We start from the raw sequence: 22,817 nt of genomic DNA on the forward strand, positions 1-22,817 counted from the left end.
CGGCCGACGGGGTTGGACGCATCCAGCGTGGCCGACACGGCCGGCTAGAGGAAGGGGCAGCGGTCGCCGGACCGGAGGAAGGAGCTCTTTATTGCGGTTTTACAGTTTTTTTTTATAAATGAACCATTAAAATACCTTTTTTCGATCCGTATCCCACTTTTACAGTTTGTGTTTTTAGAGTGTGGGCTAGAGATGCTCCACGTTGGATCAACTTAACTACCCCTTAAATCTGGTAATATGATGTACAGTAAAAAAATCTCCGTAAAATATCTACTATTCCACACAAATTTGTACTTATCCAAATTCAGCCCCCGAGTCACTAAGCAAAAAAAGGACAAACAAACGGTATTTTTAGAAGCCTGGGCGCATAGGATAGTCAAGGACTATGCGCGATTGTTTGCAAGTCGTTTCCAAATCCCGCGACAATGACAATTGTGCACCTATGTACTGAATACCGATGACTGTTACTGCCCTCGTATGGAATCCACTACAGCTTGAGACAAAGTGCCACTAGTTCGATTCAGCAGCTGCAAATAGCTGCTTCCATTTCTCCTGGTCGCTCCCGGGTCCTTCGCCCTGAGCCACGTCATTTACCATATCAGTCGGAAGAAAAAAGAATTTCAATTGGTAACTAGGAAAATAAACGAATTTCAATTGGTAACTAGGAAAATAAACAACGATTCATTTCGAGCAAGGTCTGTTTGATGTGTAACGCAAGTTGGCCAACAAAATTCACGCCATGAGTCCAACTGAATACCAGGATAAAAAGAAATAAAAATAATGCAACCAAAGGTTTAAAGCACAGGGTTTTTTTTTTGGCGGGGGTAAAGATAGTTTTATTCCAAAATGATAAAGCACAAGTTAACATTGTGTCTGAAGCATGCATGAGTACCTTCACCGAACTAATCTCGTATATTTTTCCTTGGGTAGATTCAATATCCAAAGCTTGGATACATGCTTCTGCCACCACCAATCTGCTCGCTTCTCCCACAAGCTTGTCACCTAATAAGATAAGATAATCCTTTATTAACAAAAACAATAGATAATAACCAAGTGTTACATGCCTAAAAGGGCATAGTAAGAACAGTAGTGCATCATCAAACGGAGAGGGACCTTGGCCTATCTCAACTGCTCGTCTTTCTCCAGCTGTAGCCTTAACAAGTGTGTTCAGGTCATAGGAAGTGTAGGGCCCATCTGTTAATCTCCCCGGCCTGCAACCAGCTAGTATCATATCAGAAAAAGAACATGTCCATGATGAGCCCATGGATTTTTCCTTGTCTGTACATAATATTAACCTGATGATGGTGAAAGGTATGCCTGAATTACGGACAAAGTCCTCTGCCATCTTCTTGTATTTAAGCACACCAAATAGGTTCATGATACTGAAAATGCGCACTAGTATGAGGTAAGGATAAACAGATTTATATTGTACTCTCTCAATTCACTATTATAAGATGTTCTGGATAAATTTCAATACAGACTATATATGGACTGAAATGAGTGAACAAACACACCAAAACGTGTCTAAATACATATGATTTAGAAAAATGTTAGAACATCTTATTATAGTGAACGGAGGGAGTACATGATAAAGAAACCGGTGTAAAAAAACCTGAACTAAATATCCAAGTAAAATGCACAGAGACTTAAATTGAAAAAACAAGCACGGATGTCTGACACTAAAACATACACTAGCTGCCGGTAACAGAAAATAATTACTAAAATAAATTTTGCATCTATAAACAGGTTGCGGCACTTTAGTGAAAATGTGTAATTTCAGGATATCACATGAAATACAAGAAACTTTTGTTTAGAGGTAATTGATGGAAGAATCTGCTATTGACCTAACCCTAATTACTGAAAAGTAGATGAAAGTAAACGACAATATTCTTCTCTCATTTATTGAGAGGGGTCGGCCACTTTATATAACAGATCCTTTTCAAAAACTTTATATAACAGACAGTACTTGGCCAACAAGCCGGTAAATCTATTTAAACTCCAATACAATCTCTACACTGACTGGATTCTTTAACAGAGATTCTTAATCAACAGCACTCTAATTAAGGGATAAGACTCCACGTTTGACGGGCTTGTCCATATAACAATTGATGACAAGTTGAAGCAGCACACAGTTGTGGAGGAACAACTCCACCTTGCTGCTACAAAGTGTACAACACTAGTGTTTGAAGGAACTTCAGTGTGATACGTTAGATATCGTTATAGAGGTGAATATAGGCCAATGTGGCAGCAGGAATTCAATCCAAAACTCCTAGAGCACAAGATCTAGTCCAAGATCTTCAACAAGAACACCAAGTTTTATTATAGATAGTGGAGTACATAGTCAGGTTACAAACTAGAGGTGGGGACCTCTATTTATAGGCTTTGTGAAGCTTTCGCACCTCAACTTCTACTTATACCTAGAAGGCTAGAACACCCTAGAAAATACTCCCTTGGCCCCAAAATAAGTGTCTAGTACAAAGTTGTACTAAGCTTGAGACACTTATTTTGGGACTGAGGGAGTATTACTTAAAATTTAGCATTCTACTCAGAACTAGAAGACTAAAAAACAGTGGCTAAAGCTAAGAAAATAAGCAAATACTAGACTGGAGTAGGAAGTATCTGGAAGTAGTCAAATGGATTTTTTTATTTTTTTTTAGAAAAGGAGGATGACCCCCGGCCTCTGCATCTGGGAGATGCATGCGGCCATTTTATTTATTATTCTCGAGGACCTTACAAACTAAAACAACAATATGTCTGAATCCGTCATCTTGGCAACATCTGCCGCTACCCTATCCATATGATGAAGGGGTGCAAGTCGGGCCATATACCCAGACCTCTCACCTAAGCCTAACATCTAAAGCCGGAGGCCCCGACCGAGCCATCTACCGGGTCCGGGTCACAAACCGGTTGGACTCACTCACATGTGTCGTCGCCGCCATCTTCCACTGGTCCATCTTCAGAGCATATTGAGGTGTCAACCTTAGCAGGTCCTCCGTCATCGACGCCACCACGACGACCACCACCTACGCGAGCCTTGGAAGGTCTTCCGCCATGGACGCCACCACGACGCCAAACGACGACCTTCACCTACGCGAGTCCATCTCCAAGCAACGGACGTAGATCCATGCTAGGATAGGTTCGCACCACCGCCGTCGCCCACCACCCACAAGCGCCATCCAACCCAAGGTTCCCAAAGCGGCACCTTCAAGAAGGTAACGGCGTCGTGAGCGCCGCCATCGCCCAACAAAGTTAGGGCTTTCGCCTGGGAGACCTAGGGGAAGGGGAAGTGAGGAGACCAGTCCATACCGACGCCTCCAAGGAGGGGAACGGCGCCCAAGGCGTCGCCGTCGGCACGGCCGGCCATGGCCGGCCAGGGATTTCGCCCGAACTAGATCCCCGCCACCACCAGCGCCTCCTGTACAGAACCGGCGACCAAGGGAAGCGCGGCCCGACCAGGCTGGCCCGCACGCCGAACAGAGGAGGAGGGGAGGCGCCAGATCGCGCGCACCGACCGTCGCAGAAGCCGCCGCCAACCGCCAACGACCACCGGGATCCCGCCGCCCGTGCGGCCAGGACGCCAGATCTACCGCCCGTACAGCTGCTCGCCACAGCTTGCCGTGCCTCGCCAAAGGAGCCGCCGCTCTAGATCCGAGACTCCCCACGCAGAGCCAGGGCAGCCGAGATCCCTTCGCCGCCATCCTTGACGCCCCGGGCTTGCCCGGCGGCTGCCTCAGGTGGCGGCGAGAAGGTGGGACGAGGTGGGGAGGGGGCCGAGGCGGCGCGGATAGGGTTCCCCCGCCGCCGCCGGGGCGGACGACGCGAGGGGGAGGCGTTGCTGGAGGTTAGGTATCAATTGTTTTCCCTCTCTCTATTGTTCCTCATCACAAGTTCCACAACTTAGACATAGGTGTATCAATTGTACAATGCCATAGTTCTTCATCAGAGTTATAAAGTATACCTCCATGGTATTTCATTGTATTTTGTAACACCAATCGATGACACCAAAACCAGTCTCTTGATCGTCTGTGGCATGGCACTCACAAAATTTCGGACGCCATCCCAATCTAGACACGTTAAATAGCATGTCATCAGTAATAAGTAATAGAACACTGTATCCCCACCCATGAGTTCATAACTAGTGCTATATGTGCTAAATATGGATCCGGCTCTATCAATTTACAACAACTGAATAAACACTTCTGGGCCAGGAATGGAAAGTGATGTGGCATAAGCATGTTCATGATTACAAAATAGTAATGCATAATAAGCTCTGAAAATGAATGTTGAGATTTAAAAAAAAATACAATTTATTAATTATCAGCATTCTGCAACTGTCACAATTCGATATTTATTTTCTACACAGTGGAAGACTTATAGGCTCCCCAAGATTATCCTTGCCTCAAATCTTTGGATTGACATAGGTAAACGAATAAACAATTTCAGTAGACCTAAGTTAACTGCAGAATCTTGGGCAGTACATACCTACACGTTCAGGAGTGTTATCCCCATCCCAGCGTTTTGATGGAAATGCTGTAGTCCCAGTAGTACAAATCACATGGGTAACTCCCTATGAAAATAGATCCTATATTTTGATTTATTCAATTATGCATACGTAGATGGTCGGACAATTATGCATGGATTAAGCTTAAAAAACTAAGAAGAAGAGAGCAACCTCAAACATTTCTGGATTCAAATCGTCAGCATTTCTCGTGTCCCCTTCATAAACCTGTCAAAAAGGAGACTCGTATAAGGAAGTCAGAGTTTGGAGAAAATAGAATGCTGAAGGTGTTGATGTAAGGTTACCTGCAAAACACTCTCATCCTGCTTGCCAAATAAGGACGCTGCCTTTCCAGGATTTCTTAGGAGCAGTCTTGTCTTAATTTCCCTGCTCAGCAAAGATGCTACCACCAACTGACCTACAAGGATCCTACCCTTTCAATATCTAGCCCAAATTCTTCAAGTAACTGTGAAAAGTGTAACTGCAGGATAATACAATACACTCCTGATGGCGAACAAAAATTGTGTGGAAAAGGCAGAAATGGCAGCTGGTTACAGGTGAATTTCGGGTGAACGGACGCACAAAATAACTGACAGTAATTAGGCGAACTTCCACGCCATTCAGTGTCAAAGTTGACCTTTCGAGGACACACCCGACAATCGTGTTCCTCTCACAAACTAAAAATACTGTAGTTTATAGTACAATACAGAAGAAAAAAAAAGATGTAGGCTTAAGTAATTTCTGAGCTGACACCCGTCGCTGCGAGCTCATCCGTGGATACCAACAATATACGGAGGTTTTCTCGAGAAAGGAATATTACTAGCAATTAAGAGCAGCGAAGAGGTAGTGATCTCCTACCTACGCCGCCAGTTCCGCCCACGACGAGGACAAGCCTCGAGGAGGCCTCGGCCTTTTCCTGCTGCGCGGTCATGGGCTCCACTGCCGCCGCGAGCCGCCACCCACCTCGACCCGACGCGGCGAGTCTCGAGGACAAAGGAAGCGAGCAAGATCGCAGCACCACTGTGCCGCCTGGCTGCGCGAAGACGGGCGGCTTGCCGTGTTTGCAGGTTAGGTGGCGCGACGATGAGACCGCGAGCGCCGGGCTAAGGTGAGCCGTCGCCATTGTTGGAGATGACCGCGGGGGCGGGGCAGGGAAGGGGGCTCTGGAAACTTGAGGGGAGATATCCGGGAGCTTGGCGGGGAGGGGGAGTGGCCCGGGACGTGCGGCGCGGCTCAGCCACAGAGAACCCGGATTGACGAGCACCGCCGACTCGTGCCATCAATCAGACGTGTGCTAACGCCTCCACGTCGTCACATTTGAACCGTCGATCGCGCTCTTCACAGCGCCCGATGTCCTTATATGGGTTCAATCTCATCCTTTTGCTCAAGATCTGCTCCTATCGCTCTACTTCACACCATATAGTTTTACTTTAACATGATAAGCTCCCGCCTATGATGCTACGACAAAAGTAAACCCGCATTGTCGCTAGGGACAAGTGTATAGGTCTGTTGTTAACAACTTACTTTTTTCGCCGAGTGTTGTCATTCCTGAAGCACTTTAGCTATCCCTATTTATGGAATCTTCAATTACTACCACCAGAAATGGAATGTGACCATTGTTCTAATATATATTTTTCTGAATCTTATTTCAATTTTTATTTTCAAAATAGAACGGTAGAATTCTAACACTACATAAGCAGCTTAATTCCACCACACTTCGCTTTCGTGGACTTCACCCAAGCCCACACATCATTCTTCAGTAGAAGGTCGGTTTATATTCAAGTTTGTTCATGCAAATTTTAGAGAAAGTAATTTGAATATTAAATTGAAGGAGTGGCACTACCAAGGTTATTTAGGATTTAGGGTATAGGAGGGGAGAAGGAGAGGCATGTGTACGTTTTCAACCTACAGCAGATACCTGGATAACAAACCTGTATGAAGGCAAACATGATATTGCATCTTAGTTTCGTGAACAACTACACCGGGTAATACAGAATACAACAGAAGAAAATCCAACTGAATATAGAGAAAAAATAGTCTGCTGCTCTGGCCGTCACATGCAAGCAGCAAAAACTATGCATAAACCAAGATGTGGTGGGCAACACAAGTAAGCAAATAAAAATCTATATTTTTGCATAACCATGCATCGAAATTCAATTGCTAGAAAGGCAAATGTCATAGATCTTACACCTTGATCGAATAAGCTTCTCGCAAGAACAACCCTAATAAGGACCAAAAAATTAACTAAAAGTATTATATATTAACAATTAAGCAACTACCAAACTTTAAAGGTTACAACTCTTGTTCAGTGGAACACCCTTTGCCGGACATAGCAGAACACTCGAACAATTTTGTTAAAGAAAAATAAAATCATATACAATTATTATATACAAAATCTAATCAAGACGAGCTGTAACTCCATGATCCAGAACAACTATGTTATGATAATGTAGGGGGAGGCGTTTTGGCTCCCAGACGCATTTGCACCCGGATGAACAGTAACCCAAAAACAATAGTAATTGTTTTCAAAATAATCTGATTTTTTTGTGCATGTTCTCGTTAGTGTCACAAGCATGCTTGATAATTTTCATGCAAAACAGAGTAATGGTGTTTCGTCGGTGAAAATAATAATTTTGTGTGACATTTTGAGGTAACAATTGATGTTCAAAAAAAACTTGCACATGCCAGGATGTTTAATCTTTTTGCCTAAAACTTTTCAAGTAGTATTTGGATGTGACAAAGAACACATAAATTTTTTGCTAGGGTATTTTTGACACTTCAAAATTCATTTTCCATGAGCAGAAGCACATGCTCCCCGGAGCCGAATTGCATATGAAGTACTTAATTATCTGATGTAACTAAACCAAGATATTTTTAGTTGCTATGAGAATAACAAAAACTTGTCTGATTGTCATTTTGGACTGACTTTGCATATCACCGCTCTTATGCTTATGTTTCTTCACATCATTGTGTCACATTGGTTATATTCAACAGTTAGGTCTGCTAGCTAGCTAGTGGTTTTTATGATTTAAGGTGTGTGATTTACGTGCAAAACAGGGGTGAATTATCCTCACAATACAAAACACTATTATTTTACTGTGAATTCTATTTTTTACCCTTTACAATGAAATTATCCATACTTACAATGCCTTCTGCCTACATGATTTAATGGAATAAACATAGTGTGACACATATTCCCTTCCACCAGGCATTGTAAATGGTAAAAAAGTTAAACCGGGCAAAAGTGTTTAAAATAATGGTTGACAAACCACACCTACTATTGGAGAAGCAACAAAATTGTGGCTCATATTGCAAAAGATTACCTTAGAGTACAAAAGCTCTTTGTTATTGACTTTTACCCACTCGGTTATGCCCTTGTAACATGATGAATCTGCTTAAGCACTACAAGCAGTACAATTCGTCGGTAAAAAGATTTCGAATGGCAAAACTACAACTTGTAATTTATAACTACAGGAAATCTCCGTCCCAAAGTAAATTGAATCGTACACTATGTTTTCCTTTGTACTCTTGATGCGACGCTTAGTACGCATGCTTCCATCAAGAGGGCAAATTGTCGTGGGTGCGTAGGCAGAGGTTTTGAATATAATTATAATTCAAGACAATTACTTTATGAGATATAAAGTCAACCATGTGTATTCACATCAACACAAGATTTCAATTCCTTCATCTATAAAGTAGGACAACTTAGGCTTTTGTCCAATTTGCATAATCCGGGTGATTTGTATGAAGCATTGTCTTGGCAAACTTAGGATCAACACCATCTATACATGAAAGTGAGTGCTATAAGTATTCAGTGCTATAGGTAAAAAGACAAACATCAAACCATAATCCCTATACGCCGCCACCACTTGCCAGATTTCCACCAGCGACCTCCTCTACCTTCTTCGCGCACGCCCCCCCCCCCTCCCCCCCGCCTCCTCCCGTCCATTGCCACCGACGGATCTCCTGTAGTCCGTTGCGTCACCATCCATTGTCCCATCGTCCGTTGCCACTCGTTGGCCCCTGCCATGGGAGAGAAGAACCTCGGGGTGCACGGTGCAGCAGTAAGGGCAATGCAAAGGCACAAACAATGTGATGTAGTTTCGATAAAAACATGTCGCATGCTGCAGGAGTCACAATTAATAGACATGACGTAGTGTTGGGAGGACTATTTTGTGTGCCAAAAGAACGTGTCTGCACTCTGCACTAATGAACATGATAGTTCATAACTTAGTATCAGCAGCGAATCAGATAGTAGATGTGTGTGTGTGTTTGTTTCAGTTCTGACAGTAAAATATGTTTTACTCGGCAAAGTGCACGTCTAATTTGCAGAAAGATTGGAAAACGTACCTGAGAGCAGAGGATGACCGCTAGCTCCATGGTTCAAGAAGAGCGTGAAGTGGCTGGTCAGGCACCGCCAGTTTGGCGCTTCCACTGCCACTCCTCTGCTCGAGTGTAGCCACCGCGCCGGAAGACCGCCGTATTGGAAGTGACCCACCGGCTGTCACCCTTGTTAAAGCCTGATTTTTGTGTTTGCAAGATTCTTGTATTCTTGTAAAAATAAATAGGAAGATTGTGTGATAACTTATAGTGAAAAGGCAAATCTAGAATCTCTAAGAACATGCAGATACTACTGGATTACTATGGTTGTTGAAGTCACAATGCAAATTAACTCACCTCTTTATTCGGTTGTTGTAGTTTTGAATCACATACTTCTCCATGCGCCATGTAATCTAGGTAGTTCGGGAGGAGGAAAATGTGAGGATATGTTTCAATGGGAGGACCACCATGAAAATTTATTTTGTGTATGCTTACTGGTAGATGCTGATGGCGGCTTTAATGCGAGCATATGCTTACCTATATATGTCAATAGCAGCAATTTAAATGAAAAATAGATGGTGGAAATTAGGATTTACTTATGCAACTTGATTCAATCACACAACTTACATACTTGATGATGTCAATTGTTGCCCAAACAAATCAAAACTGAAAAACTACTAAAAAATCATTGGAAAAGAATGAAAGTGGACATGAGTATTTGCTACTAATATATGAAAACCACATAAATAAAACTTAGATTACACCCCGAGAGTAATTGCAAACTGCAGATAAATATTTAACAGCTAGAATTTCAGCCGCGGCATCTTAACAATGCAAAATTAACAGAAAAATTAGCAGCACACATGGAACAACGGAACTTGGTAATAAACTTTGTTCGGGTGATAATAGACAACTCAACCACATTGAAACTGAAGCAAATGATAACCAATACAGAGCAGGTGGGAACCTTCTATAGACTGTAGTACTCCGGTTCATCGTCAGCATCTGAGCCACACCATGGGATCTGTAGACGGTCGCTACTTTGTCAGCGACATCTGAGTCGAAGAGACCTATTTTATCAAACATGAAACATCCATTTGCCTGATCATCGACATAATCTTACCGTCAGAATTGCACTACTTCCAACTACAAAATAGTCTGAAAACAAAATAGATTGCCTACAAAATTAACTTCTGGAAAACATAAAGAGTAGTGGTGCCACTCCATTACATGTTGTGCATCCATCACGATCAGATGGACAAGGCACCCATGACCAGAAGGCACCCACGACGGTGGACAAGAACGAGTCGTCGTGCACAAGAGAGTGGGGACGGCGTGTAGTCGTCCATGGTCAGATCTGCGACCACCGCGACGACGAGACGTACGAGGATTTCAAAGAAGTCAATTTTATTCACAAATTAGCAGCCTGCTTTTATTCATACAAGAACAACAGGTCACTTTAGACAAGGGTGATAGAGAGGGCGGTGAGAACCTTGCCGGCCCAGAGTGCACCGGCAGGACGTTGACCAAAAAATCTCAAACGAGCTAGCGATGAGCACGCGTTGTTCTTGTCCGACGCAGCACCGACACCGATACCTTACTCGCCGGAGATGAGATGGATGATGGAGATCGAGTAACCGACCCCATGGAGACGGGCGACGCCGTCGACGCAGGCGAGGGCGGGGGTTCGCTCAAGGGACTCCTCGACCTCATTGACGCGGCTGAAGCCATCGCTTATGAGCGGTAAGAAGGAGGTGAGAGTTGCAGATCCATGGACGCCTGCGTGAGCACCTGCACCGGCATGGTGAGTGAAGAGGAGGATGAGTCGGGCCACGACCGTGAGGGAAGCAGGCGCGATGACGACGGTGGGGGATTTTTCTCGGGAGGGATGGGATGGGAGGAGCGATTGGGTAGTTTGGGGAGAGTTGGGGACGTGGGTGCCTGGTCGTGCGTGTATTTTTTTTTACGGATGTGGCTTTTCTTTTTTCTTTTTAATCGTAAAAGTGGGGATCGGGAGGGGGGACGCGGGTCGAACGGAGGTGGGGGTGAGGTTGAACAATCACGACGGCACATCCCCTTTAATAGTAGAGATTACCAACACCTAATCTGTAGTCTGTACTCTAGAGTGTATGGATACATAAATCAAAAGCTAGTCCTTGTAGTGTGTTGTTCAAAGTTGTAGCAGAACTAAAAAGTGATGATTCATGGTTTTACATGGACCTCGAGTAGTGCAAATATTATGGGGCTACAAATTGTACTGAAATTGATAATTGTATCTAGCGACTGTAGACAAAGTTATCTCTTTCTTGTTTTCATGAAGCTACAGCAAACTGACACCATGGCTTTATAATTTCTCATATGGCGTGAGGAAATAATCAATGTGGAAAGTGTGACTTGACCGAATCGAGGAAATCAAACCAAAACATCAGCGTTGCATAATTCATTTGATCCTGCAAGTGGGTCTATTTAACAAATCAAACCAAAATAATCCAGTTTTCACAAAAATCAGTCAAAACCTAGAAAACTTTCCCTAGCCAAATCACAACCAAATCACTTGACCAATTACGCATATGGTGCAGGGGAGAAGAAATCTGGTAATCACTTGACCAATTACGCATACGGTGCACGGGAGAAGAAATCTCGTACCTTGAGGGGCGAGCAACAAATTGGTGAAGTCGACGTCAGGTTTGGATAAGCCAGCATCACAACGATCGGGGCAGTCGAGATGAGCCAGAGTGGTCTCTGGCTCTGGGCGACAACAGAACCGGGGCACTGCGAGTTAGCGATAGCAGCAGTTGGTCGACGAGGTTGCACCGCCAGGAACGGGGGTGGCGAAGAGAAGGGGGCGGAGCGGTTTGCGACTTGGGACGGCGGGAGAGGATGAGTCAGGGCACGACCGTGAGGGAAGCAGGCGCGACGACAGTGGTGGGGGATTTTTCTCGGGAGGGATGGGATGGGAGGAGCGATTGGGTAGTTTGGGGGAGAGTTGGGGACGTGGGTGCGTGGTCGTGCGTGTATTTTTTTTACGATAGCTTTTCTTTTTTCTTTTTAATAGGAAAAGTGGGGATCAGGAGGGGGGAACGCTGGTCGAACGAAGGTGGGGGTGAGGTTGAACCATCACGACGACACATCCTCCTTTAATAGTAGAGATTCAAATTCTAATATCATCTTGGACATGATACCATCTCATGCTAGTACAAGGTAAGAGGTTCATTTTAAACCTAAATTTGTAGAGGTCACGCGAGATAAACCTTCAAATCAAAATCTCTATGGATCACCCTGAATTATGTAATTCTGATTTAAATTAAACTCTGGATTCGTTTTCAAACGGGGATTGTCTAGATGGCCGGGATTTGTCACCCTACAAGCGCGCGGGGAAATACTAGGCCGGCCCAACAAGGCCCAGCCTGCTGTCAAGCACTGTTTTTTTACTCCTAAAAAAACAAATTCTTTATTAAGGGGAAAATCCTATTTGACGTTCTTAGTGTCAAATAGTCGGTCAAACACACAGAGGCGCGATAAACTAGGCCGGACCATCTCCCTCTGCAGGCAGTTTCAGTTTCTGCTTTATTTGTTCTTTTTCCGTTTTCTTTTTTCATTTTTTCGTTTTTCTGCTTCTATTTATTCTTTACCTCTTTTTCTATGGCTACTTTTTTAACCTAAGTTCATGTTTTAATTGTTTTCCTGAAATTCAGAAAATGTTCTTGATTTTATAGAATGTTCCAAATTTCAAATATTTGCCTTTTTTCAAAAACATTCCTAGCTTTAAAAAACGTTCGGAATTTTAGAAAAATGTCGGACATTTTCAAAAAATGTTCGCCATTTTTAACAAATGTCCTCTTTTTCAAAAGATGTTATTTTTTCCTTTTTAGGTTTTCGTTCACTTTTGTTCCTTTTTATTTTCCTATTTTTCTTTTCGACATTTTATAATTTTTGTTTTGAAATTCAAAAAATGTTCTCGTATTCATAATTTATATTGAAATGTCCGTGCTTTAAAAAATGTTCCTGCTTCCAAAATGAGTTCATCCTTTGAAAAATGTTTGTGTTTCGAAAATTGTTCTCGTATCCAAAAAACTGCATGATTTTTCAAAAAATATTCCTTTTTCATAAATTTTCACAATTTTTTAAAAAATGTTCTTCTTTTCACAGTTTGAAAAAAAAGTTCCTGTTTTACAAATAATGTTTCTCTTTTTTGAATATTTGTGCACAAATTGAAAACTTGTTCAAATTTTGTTCACAAATTTAAAACTTGTTCAAATTTTGTTCGTCAATTCCAAAATTATTCATGATTTTAAAATGTTCAGAAAGTTTAAAAAATATTGTTCATTTTCCAAAATATTTGCCGTTTCAAAAAATGTACGTAAGTTCAAAAAATGATCCTGTTTTAAATAGTGTACATAAGTTCAAAAAATGTCCCTGTTTAAAAAATTGTTCACAAATTTCGAAAAATGTTCTTTCTTACAAAGAAATGTTATATGTTTGTAAAATGCTCATTTTTTCAAAAACAATTATAGATTAAGAAATTGTTTATGTTTTCCAAAACAAATTGTATTTAAAAGATTGTTCGCGCTTCCAAATTCGTTCATGTGTTATCAAATTGTTCTCCGTTTCGAAATTTGTTTTAAAAATAAAAAAATGTTTGTTCTTTAAAAAAATGTTCGCTCTTTCAAGTTCGTTCGGGATTTTTCAAAATTGTTCTCCTTTTCCAATATTTATTCTCAAGATTCAAAAAGTGTTCGTGCTTTAAATAATTGTTCACGCTTCCGAATTAGTTCACTTTTTTTAAATTGTACTCAATTTCAAATTTTGTTCTCAAAATTCCAAATATGTCCACGCTTTAAAAATTTATCCGCACTTTCAAATTTATTCGGGGTTTTTCAGAATTGTTCTCCTTTCCCAAAAAAAATCTCAAGATTTAAAAAATGCTCGTGCTTTAAGAAATTGTTCACGCTTCCAAATTTGTTCATGTTTCTTTAAAATTGTTTTCGGTTTCAAAATTTGTTCTCAAAACTCAAAAAATGTTCGTGCTTCAAAATTTTATTTGTGCTCTCAAATTTGTTCAGGATTTTTCAAAATTGTTCTCCTTTTCAAAATTTTGTTTTCAAGATTTAAAAAATATTAGTGCTTTAAAAAATTGGTCACCCTTCCAAATTTATTCACGATTTTTCAAAATTATTATTCATATTCCAAAAAAAATCTTCATATAAAAAGAAAAGGAAAAAGGAAAGAAAAAACGAACAAAAAACATAGAAGAAAAAAAGAAACAAAAAAAGGAAACAAAACTGGGCCGGCCCTGTTGGGGCTCCCATTGTGCGGCGCAAGCTACGTGCTGGAGTGAGCGGCAAGTAGGAGCTCCCCCATTTCGCTGCCCACGAGAGGAAATATTTTTTTTATCGGGTCTATCGTCGCAAGTGGGCTAGCAAGCATGGGAAAATAAGGGGCTACTTTTTCACGTGATTCAACGCTAATAATTGTGCTACAGTAATTGTGTAATAAACTACAGTACCATGGTGAAGTATCTCTACTATTAAAGGGGGATGTGCCGTCATGGTGATGGTTCAACCATGCTCGATCCCTCCGTCTCGTGCGATTACTGCCACTAGCACTTCCATCGATTTTTTTCATCCCTCCATAAACCAACCGATTAACCACGCGATTAAATAGAGAAAACATCCTCTTGGTCAACAAGGCAAACCGGTCCCTCTACCTCCCCACCTCGTACGGTCAACAAGGCAAAACAAAATTGTTAAAAACAAACTCACGCACGCACGCACGCCTGGTATGGACAATTCTTTCCAATCGCCACTGGTGCTGCGTCCCTCGCCGCTGGTGCTCACCAAAGGACCACCTTGCTGCGCCTGGTGCTGCCTCCCTCGTTGGTGCTTGGTGGTGCCTCCCTCGCCCAGTGCTGCCTGCTACTATTGCATCCATCGTCGGAGGTCTTCAACCTGCGCCTGGTTCAACCAACGCCTGGAGAAGGCCTTCAACCTGCGTCTGCTTCAACCTGCGCCTGTAGAAGGCCTTCAACCCACCATCCATCACCCACCTGCTGCCGCCGCATCCATCAAACCATCTGTTATTGTCGCATCCATCACCGGAGGACTTCAAACAACCTGTTGTTGTTGTGCCCGCCTTTTCCCAGGTGCACCCGGCTCTCTATCTCTCACGCTTGTTCTCTGTTAGTGACTATCATCTGAAGTATACAAGTAGATAAAATAACTCTAATGTAGTCCTAGACTGGCTTTTCGCCACGTTCAGAGATCAGAAAGGGCAAAGTAGTTTTAGAGAGGAAGTGGCAACAGTGGCAGCATCCTTGATGGTACTATTGAGACGACGCGTTCAGAGGCCAGAAAGGGCAAAGTAGGTTTACACTGACTCGGAGCTGAAAGAAGTACATAAAAAATCAGCAATACAATAGTGTATATAGAATTATAAATGCTTAATTGACGACCACGCGTTGAGATTTTAGACGATGAGCGTCGTGGAAGTTAATACACATACTAATGTAGTCCTAGACTGGCTTTTCGCCACGTTCAAAGGTCAGAAAGGGCAAAATAGTTTTAGAGAGGAAGCAACAGTAAGCATCCTTGATGGTACTATTGAGACGACGCGTTCAGAGGTCAGAAAGGGCAAAGTAGGTTTACACTAACTCGGTAAAGTGTCTTCCGAGCTAAAATCTGGATCGTTGTCGCCCAATGCATAGAGTCGGTAGTACGTGAAAAAGGAAGCTGGTTTTGGACATCGAGGTTGAATAGAAACATTGAAGAAGTGACCCTTCTCAGGAAAATAGTAGAGATTAAAAAGCTAGTTCTACTCATCTTTCTATCTCTCATGTCCGCGTGTGCCTACCGGCTATATCGGGTAGCCAAAAAGTCACGGCCGCGGTGCACTGCTAATCCTGCGTTTAGAGTTACGGACGTTGCAGACTGATGCAGACACGCCATAGTCATGTGCCCTTGCATCCCTACATGACATGGACATTTCTATATATGGTTACACATCAAATGAATAATGTACATAGAAGCCGGTCAAAAAAATAATGTACATAGAAGCATTTGTGATGAACTCACCAGCTGGTGGGGGAGGAGAGTAACAATAGGAAAGGAGGCATGGGGATTGATACGTCTCAAATGTATCTATAATTTTTGATGGTTTCATGTTGTTATCTTGTCATCTTTGGATGTTTTATGTACCTTTTATATCTTTTTGGGACTAACTTATTAATTCAGTGCCAAGTGCCAGTTCCTGTTTTTTCTGTGTTTTTGGCTCTTTTCAGATCTGATTTTGGAATGGAGTCCAATCGGAATAAAATCCCCGAAATGATTTTTTCCCGAACGGAAGAAGATCAGGGGGCCTGTGGACCAAGCGAGGAGGGCTCCAGGGAGCCCACAAGCCCCCACTCCGCCACCAGGGGCGAGGCGGCGGTGGCAGGGCTTGTGGCCTCCTTGAGCGCCCCCTGACCTAGATCTTTGGCCTATATATTCCCTAAAATACAACAAAAAATGAGGGGATCCACGAAAATACTTTTCCGTCGCCGCAAGCTTCCGTTTCCGCAAGATCTCATCTGGAGACCCTTCCCGGCGCCCTGCCGGAGGGGACTTTGGAGTTGGAGGGCTTCTTCATCATCATCATCGCCCCTCCAATGACTCGTGAGTAGTTCACTTCAGACCTACGGGTCCATAGTTAGTAGCTAGATGGCTTCTTCTCTCTCTTGGGTCTTCAATACAAAGTTCTCCATGATCTTCATGGAGATCTATCCGATGTAATCTTGTTTGGCGGTGTGTTTGTCGAGATCCGATGAACTCTGGATTTGTGATGAGATTATCTATGATATATATTTGAGTCTTTGTTGATTTCTTATATGCATGATTTGATATCCTTGTAAGTCTCTCCGAGTCTTGGGTTTTGTTTGGCCAACTAGATCTATGATTCTTGCAATGGGAGAAGTGCTTGGTTTTGGGTTCTTACCATGTGGTGACCTTTCCCAGTGACAATAGGGGAAGCAAGGCACACATTGAGTAGTTGCCATCAAGGGTAACAAGATGGGCTCTGTCGTTGATATGAGATTGTCCATCTACATCATGTCATCTTGCTTAAGGCGTTACTCTGTTCTTTTGGACTTAATACACTAGATGCATGCTGGATAGCGGTCGACGTGTGGAGTAATAGTAGTAGATGTAGAAAGTATCGGTCTACTTGTTTTGGACGTGATGCCTATAGATATAATCATTGCCATAGATATCGTCACGACTTTGCGTGGTTCTACCAATTGCTTGATAGTAATTTGTTCACCCACCGTCTACTTGCTTTCATGAGAGAAGCCACTAGTAAACACTACGGCCCCCGGGTCTATTCACATCTATCGTTTACACCTCTGCTTTTATTTGGTTTTGTTACTTTGTTGCTTTCAGTTCTCACTTGGCGAACAATCTATAAGGAATTGACAACCCCTTCATAGCGTTGGGAGCAGGTTCTTTGTGTTTGTGCAGGCTCTTGTGATACTCCTTCACTGGATCGATACCTTGGTTCTCAAACTGAGGGAAATACTTACCATCGCTGTGCTACATCACCCTTTTTGCTTCGAGGGAACACCAACGCAAGGCTCCAAGGCCACGGGGGAAATCCTTTGCATATTTTCCTAGGAAGTCCCTTAAGGCGTAGCCGTAGCAGAAGGATTCCTGGTGCCATCGACACACCTATTTCTGGCACCGTTGGAAGGTCTTTTGTTGAAGTAGCAAAAGTATTTCTAGCGCCGTTGCCGGGGAAGGAGAGATCTATCCAAGTAGGTCTGACAAACTCATCACTTGCATTTACTTTTTTTGCTAGTTGCCTCTCGTTTTCCTCTCCCCCACTTCACATTTGCCGTTTTCTTTTGCCTTTGCCGCTTTCCTTTGCCGGTTCTCTTGCTTGCTTGTGTGCTTGTTTGTTTGTTGAAGTCATCATGGCTGAAAACACCAAACTTTGCGACTTATCGAGCACTAATAATAATGATTTTATTAGTACTCCGATTGCTCCCGCCACTAGTGCGGAATCGTATGAAATCAACGCAGCTTTGCTGAATCTTGTTATGAAAGAGCAATTCTCTGGCCTTCCTAGTGAAGATGCCGCATCCCATCTCAATACCTTCATTGAGCTTTGTGATATGCAAAAGAAAAGAGATGTGGATAATGACGTGATTAAGTTTAAACTTTTTCCTTTCTCGTTGCGAGATCGCGCAAAAACTTGGTTTTCTTCTTTGCCTAAAAATAGTATCGATTCTTGGGATAAGTGCAAAGATGCTTACATATCCAAGTATTTTCCGCCGGCTAAGATCATCTCCTTACGTAACGATATCATGAATTTCAAGCAACTTGATCATGAACACGTTGCACAATCTTGGGAGAGGATGAAGCTTATGATTAAAAATTGTCCCGCTCATGGCTTGAGTTTGTGGATGATTATACAAATCTTTTACGCTGGCTTGAATTTCGCTTTTCGCAATATCTTGGAATCCGCCTCAGGTGGAACGTTCATGGAAATCACGTTAGGAGACGCTACAAAACTCCTAGACAATATCATGACCAACTACTCTCAGTGGCACACTGAAAGGTCGCGTGCTAGCAAAAAGGTGCACGCTATAGAAGAAATTAACTCGCTTAGTGCTAAGATGGACGAGTTGATGAATTTGGTTGCTAGTAGAAACGCTACCATAGATCCTAATGACATGCCACTATCTTCCTTGATTGAGAGTATCAACGCTAGTTTGGACGTGAATTTTGTTGGTAGGAACAATTTTGGCAACAAAAATGCTTTTAGAGGAAACTATGTTCCTAGGCCTCTTCCTAGTAACTCCTCTAACAATTATGGCAATTCCTACAACAACGCTTATGGAAATCACAACAAATTACCCTCTGATTTAGAGAGTAATATCAAAGAGTTCATCAACTCTCAAAAGATTTTCAATGCGTCCATAGAGGAAAAACTACTCAAAATTGACGATTTGGCTAAGAGCGTTGATAGGATGTCTTGTGGTATTGATGCTTTGAAAGTTAGATGCGCTCCTCCCAAGGTCAACTTGGATGAAACTTTGAAAGCTATGCGTATCTCCATGAATGAGAGCAAAGGAAGAACCGCCCAAATTCGCGCTAGGCATGAATGGTTTAAAAGGGTGCGTTCTAGTGATGCAAATCACGAGGATCTTAAAGTGCTTGGTGTGTCTCCTCTTGAATTTTTGTTTTCGCGTGTCAAACCTATTTATGGAGGGGCTGGATATGAATCCACTTTGGTTGAAAAACGCCCCAATGATTCAGAGTCCACCCATCTTGATGATAAAGGTGTGGAGAGTGGAGTAGAAGAAATCAAAATTTTGGGTAGTAATGAAACTCCCACTTTGGATTTCAAGGAATTCAATTATGATAATTGCTCCTTGTTTGAATGCATTTCTTTGATGCAATCCATTGCAAACTCTCCACACGCTTATAGCCAAAGCAAAGCCTTTACCGCGCATATCGAGATGCTATGATGAAATCTCTTGAAGAGAAGCTCGAACTAGAAGTCTCTATACCTAGAAAACTTCATGATGAGTGGTAACCTACTATCAAAATCAAGATAAAAAACTATGAGTGCAATGCTTTGTGTGATTTGGGTGCTAGTGTTTCCGCGATTCCAAAGTCTTTATGTGATATTCTTGGTTTTCATGAGATTGAAGAGTGTTCTCTTAATTTGCATCTTGCGGATTCTACTGTCAAGAAAACCATGGGAAGGATCGATGATGTTCTTATTGTCGCAAATAAGAACTATGTACCCGTGGATTTAATTGTACTTGACATAGATTGCAATCCTTCATGTCCCATTATTCTTGGTAGACCTTTCCTAAGGACTATTGGTGCTATCATCGATATGAAGGAAGGGAATATTAGATTTCAATTTCCTTTAAAGAAGTGCATGGAGCACTTTCCTAGAAATAAAATAAGATTGCCTTATGAATCTATGATGAGTACTACTTATGGTTTGAGCACCAAAGATGACTATACGTGATTCCGTCACCTTTCGCCTAGCTAAGGGCGTTAACCAAAAGCGCTTGTTGGGAGGCAACCCAATGAATCTATCCTTTTTCTTTATGTTTTATGTTTTCCACAATTTCATAATTCAATTATGATTGTGTTTTTTATGTTTCTTTTTGCGTTTGTGCCAAGCAAAACCGTTATGATTAGTCTTGGGGATGATCGTTTGGTCATGCTGAAAAAGACAGAAACTTTCTGCTCACAAAAAGAATTTTAATTTTGTTTATGTAAGAGATTTTGAGTTGATTCTTTTTTCTGCTGCTTTCTATGTAAATTATTCATACTTTCATAATTTTTCAGAGTTTTTGAAGTAACATAAGTATACTAAATATACAGATTGCTACAGACTGGTCTGCTGTTAACAGATTCTGTTTTTGTTGTGTTGGTTGCTTATTTTGATGAAACTATGGATATTATCGGGGGGTATTAGCCATGGAATATTGAAAATTAAGTAACCCAACATCAGAATAAGTAGAATTTAAGTTTGCTACAGTACCTAAGGAAGTGGTGGTTTGCTTTCTCATACTAATGTTATCACGAGTTTCTGTTTAAGTTTCGTGTTGTGAAGTTTTCAAGTTTTGGGTGAAATTCTAATGGACAAAGAGATAAAGAGTGGCAAGAGCTCAATCTTGGGGATGCCAAAGGCACCCCAAGATATTCAAGGATGCCGTAAAAGCCTAAGCTTGGGGATGCCCCGGGAAGGCATCCCCTCTCTCGTCTTCAATCCATCAGTAACGTTACTTGGGGCTATATTTTTATTCACCACACGTTATGTGTTTTTGCTTGGAGTGTCTTGTATCGTAGGAGTCTTTTATTTTTGTTGTGTCACAATCATCCTTTCTGCACACCTAGAGAGAGAGACATGCACTCACCGTGATTTTGTCGAGCTTCACTTATATCTTTTGGTAGACAATTCAGCTCACATGTGCTTCACTTATATCTTTTGAGTTAGATACTTTTGCTCTATGTGCTTCACTTATATATTTTAGAGCACAATGGTGCGTGGCTTGGTAGTTGATCTATGCTTTGAAAGTAGTCTCAAAAGGGGTAGTTATCCAAAGGGCTACGAAAACTTCAACCTTCATGTGCATTGAATAGTCAGAGAAGTTTGATTCCTCTCAATTAGTTTTGAGATATGGTTGTGGTAATATTGAGGTTATGCTAGTAAGGTGTTGTGGATCTAGAAATACTTGTGTTGAAGTTAGTGATTCCCGTAGCATGCACGTATGGTGAACCGCTATGTGATGAAGTCTGAGCATGATTAGTCTTTTGATTGTCATCCTTTGCGTGGCGGTCGGGATCGCGCGATGGTTTATACCTACCAACCCTTCCCCTAGGAGTATGCGTTGAATGCTTTGTTTTGATTACTAAAAAAACTTTTGCAACAAGTATATGAGTTCTTCATGACTAATGTTGAGTCCATGGTTTAGATGCACTTTCACCTTTCACCATCACTATCTTCTTAGTGCCGTGCAACTTTCGCCGGTGCACAAACCACCCATATAGCCTTCCTCAAAACAGCCACCATACCTACCTACTATGGCTTTTTCAAAGCTATTCCGAGATATATTGCCATGCAACTACCACCATGACATGTGCCACCACATCTACATTGCCATTGCATGATCGTAAGATAGCTAGCATGATGTTTCCATTAATGTCTATGACATGCTAGATCATTGTCACGTTATACTACCGAAGGCATTCCATATAGAGTCATCATTGCTCTAAGTTTTGAGTTGAAAGTGTGATGATCATCATTGATGGAGCATTGTCCCATGTGAGGAAATAAAAGAGGCCAAATATGCCCACCAAAAAAAGAGAGGCCAAAGAGCCCACCAAAAAAATGAGAGAAAAAGAGAGAAGGGACAGTGCTACCACTTTTCCACACTTGTGCATATTAAGCACCATGATCTTCATGATTGAGAGTTTATCATTTTGTCACCACCATATAGCTAGTGAGAAATTTTCATTGTATAACTTGGCTTGTATATTCCACTGATAGGCTTCCTCAAAATTGCCTTAGGTCTTCATGAGCAAGCAAGTTGGATGCACACCCACTAGTTTTCTTTAAGAGCTTTCACATACTCGTAGCTCTAGTGCATCATTTGTATGGAAATCCCTACTCATTCACATTGATATCTATTGATGAGCATCTCCAGAGCTCATTGATATGCCTAGTTAATGTGACTATCTTCTCCTTTTTTGTCTTGCAACCTCCACCACACTCCACACCATCTATAGTGCTATAACCATGGCTCACGCTCATGTATTGCGTGAGAGTTGAAAAGGTTTGAGAAACTAAAGGTGTGAAACAATTACTTGGCCAATACCGGGGTTGTGCACGATTTAAATTCGTTGTGCAATGATGATAGTGAAACGATCGATATGGTTGGCTAGAGGGGGGGGGGTGAATAGACAACGACCACTTTTTAATTAATCTGAACAAGTTAAGGTAAACACTATACGGGTTCACAAATAATATGGCAAAGAGGTGAACCCTATAGAAGCTAACAACAAGAGCTATTAAGACAAGTAAGATATAGTCACAAGCAAACGCAAATACAAAGTAAAGGTTAGAGATAACCACAAGTGGAACCGATGGAGACGAGGATGTGTTACCGAAGTTCCTTCCCTTTGACAGGAAGTACGTCTTCGTTGGAGCGGTGTGGAGGCACAATGCTCCCAAAAAGCCACTAAGGCCACCGTATTCTCCTCACGCCCTCGCACGATGCAAGGTACCGTGATTCCACTATAGGTGCCCTTGAAGGCGGCGACAGAACCTTTACAAACAAGGTTGGGGCAACTCCACACAAAGCTTGGAGGCTCCCAACTAAACCACGAAGCTTCACCACAATGGAATATGGCTTCGAGGTGACCTCAACCGTCTAGGATGCTCAAACATCCAAGAGTAACAAGATCCGCAAGGGATTGGTGGGGGAATCAACTTTTCTCTT

General features: G+C 42.1%; 1 protein-coding gene across 1 annotated transcript; it reads right to left on the reverse strand.

The window, feature by feature from the left end:
- Positions 1 to 243: 243 nt before the first annotated feature.
- LOC123426522 (sanguinarine reductase) lies at positions 244 to 5,699 on the reverse strand. Its single transcript, XM_045110362.1, has 9 exons — positions 5,357 to 5,699; positions 4,804 to 4,916; positions 4,673 to 4,726; positions 4,483 to 4,567; positions 3,959 to 4,064; positions 1,296 to 1,382; positions 1,114 to 1,211; positions 893 to 1,002; positions 244 to 576 (listed from the first exon to the last, which is right to left on the reverse strand). The coding sequence occupies exons 1-9, from the start codon at positions 5,619 to 5,621 to the stop codon at positions 511 to 513; spliced, it is 984 nt and encodes a 327-aa protein (XP_044966297.1). The 5' UTR covers positions 5,622 to 5,699; the 3' UTR covers positions 244 to 510.
- Between the last annotated feature and the right edge of the window lie 17,118 nt (positions 5,700 to 22,817).

Source organism: Hordeum vulgare, chromosome 2H (assembly GCF_904849725.1).
Source record: "Hordeum vulgare subsp. vulgare chromosome 2H, MorexV3_pseudomolecules_assembly, whole genome shotgun sequence".
Lineage (NCBI taxonomy): Eukaryota > Viridiplantae > Streptophyta > Magnoliopsida > Poales > Poaceae > Hordeum > Hordeum vulgare.

What these genes read in the sequence shown, in the direction of transcription:
- LOC123426522 (XM_045110362.1), bottom strand. Translation starts at nt 5,621, where the DNA reads ATGGCGACGGCTCACCTTAGCCCGGCGCTCGCGGTCTCATCGTCGCGC. An exon ending in TGAATCCAGAAATGTTTGAG is followed by an intron (nt 4,568 to 4,672) that starts GTTGCTCTCTTC and finishes CTATTTTCATAG; the next exon opens with GGAGTTACCCATGTGATTTG. An exon ending in TACAATGAAATACCATGGAG is followed by an intron (nt 1,383 to 3,958) that starts GTATACTTTATA and finishes GCGCATTTTCAG; the next exon opens with TATCATGAACCTATTTGGTG.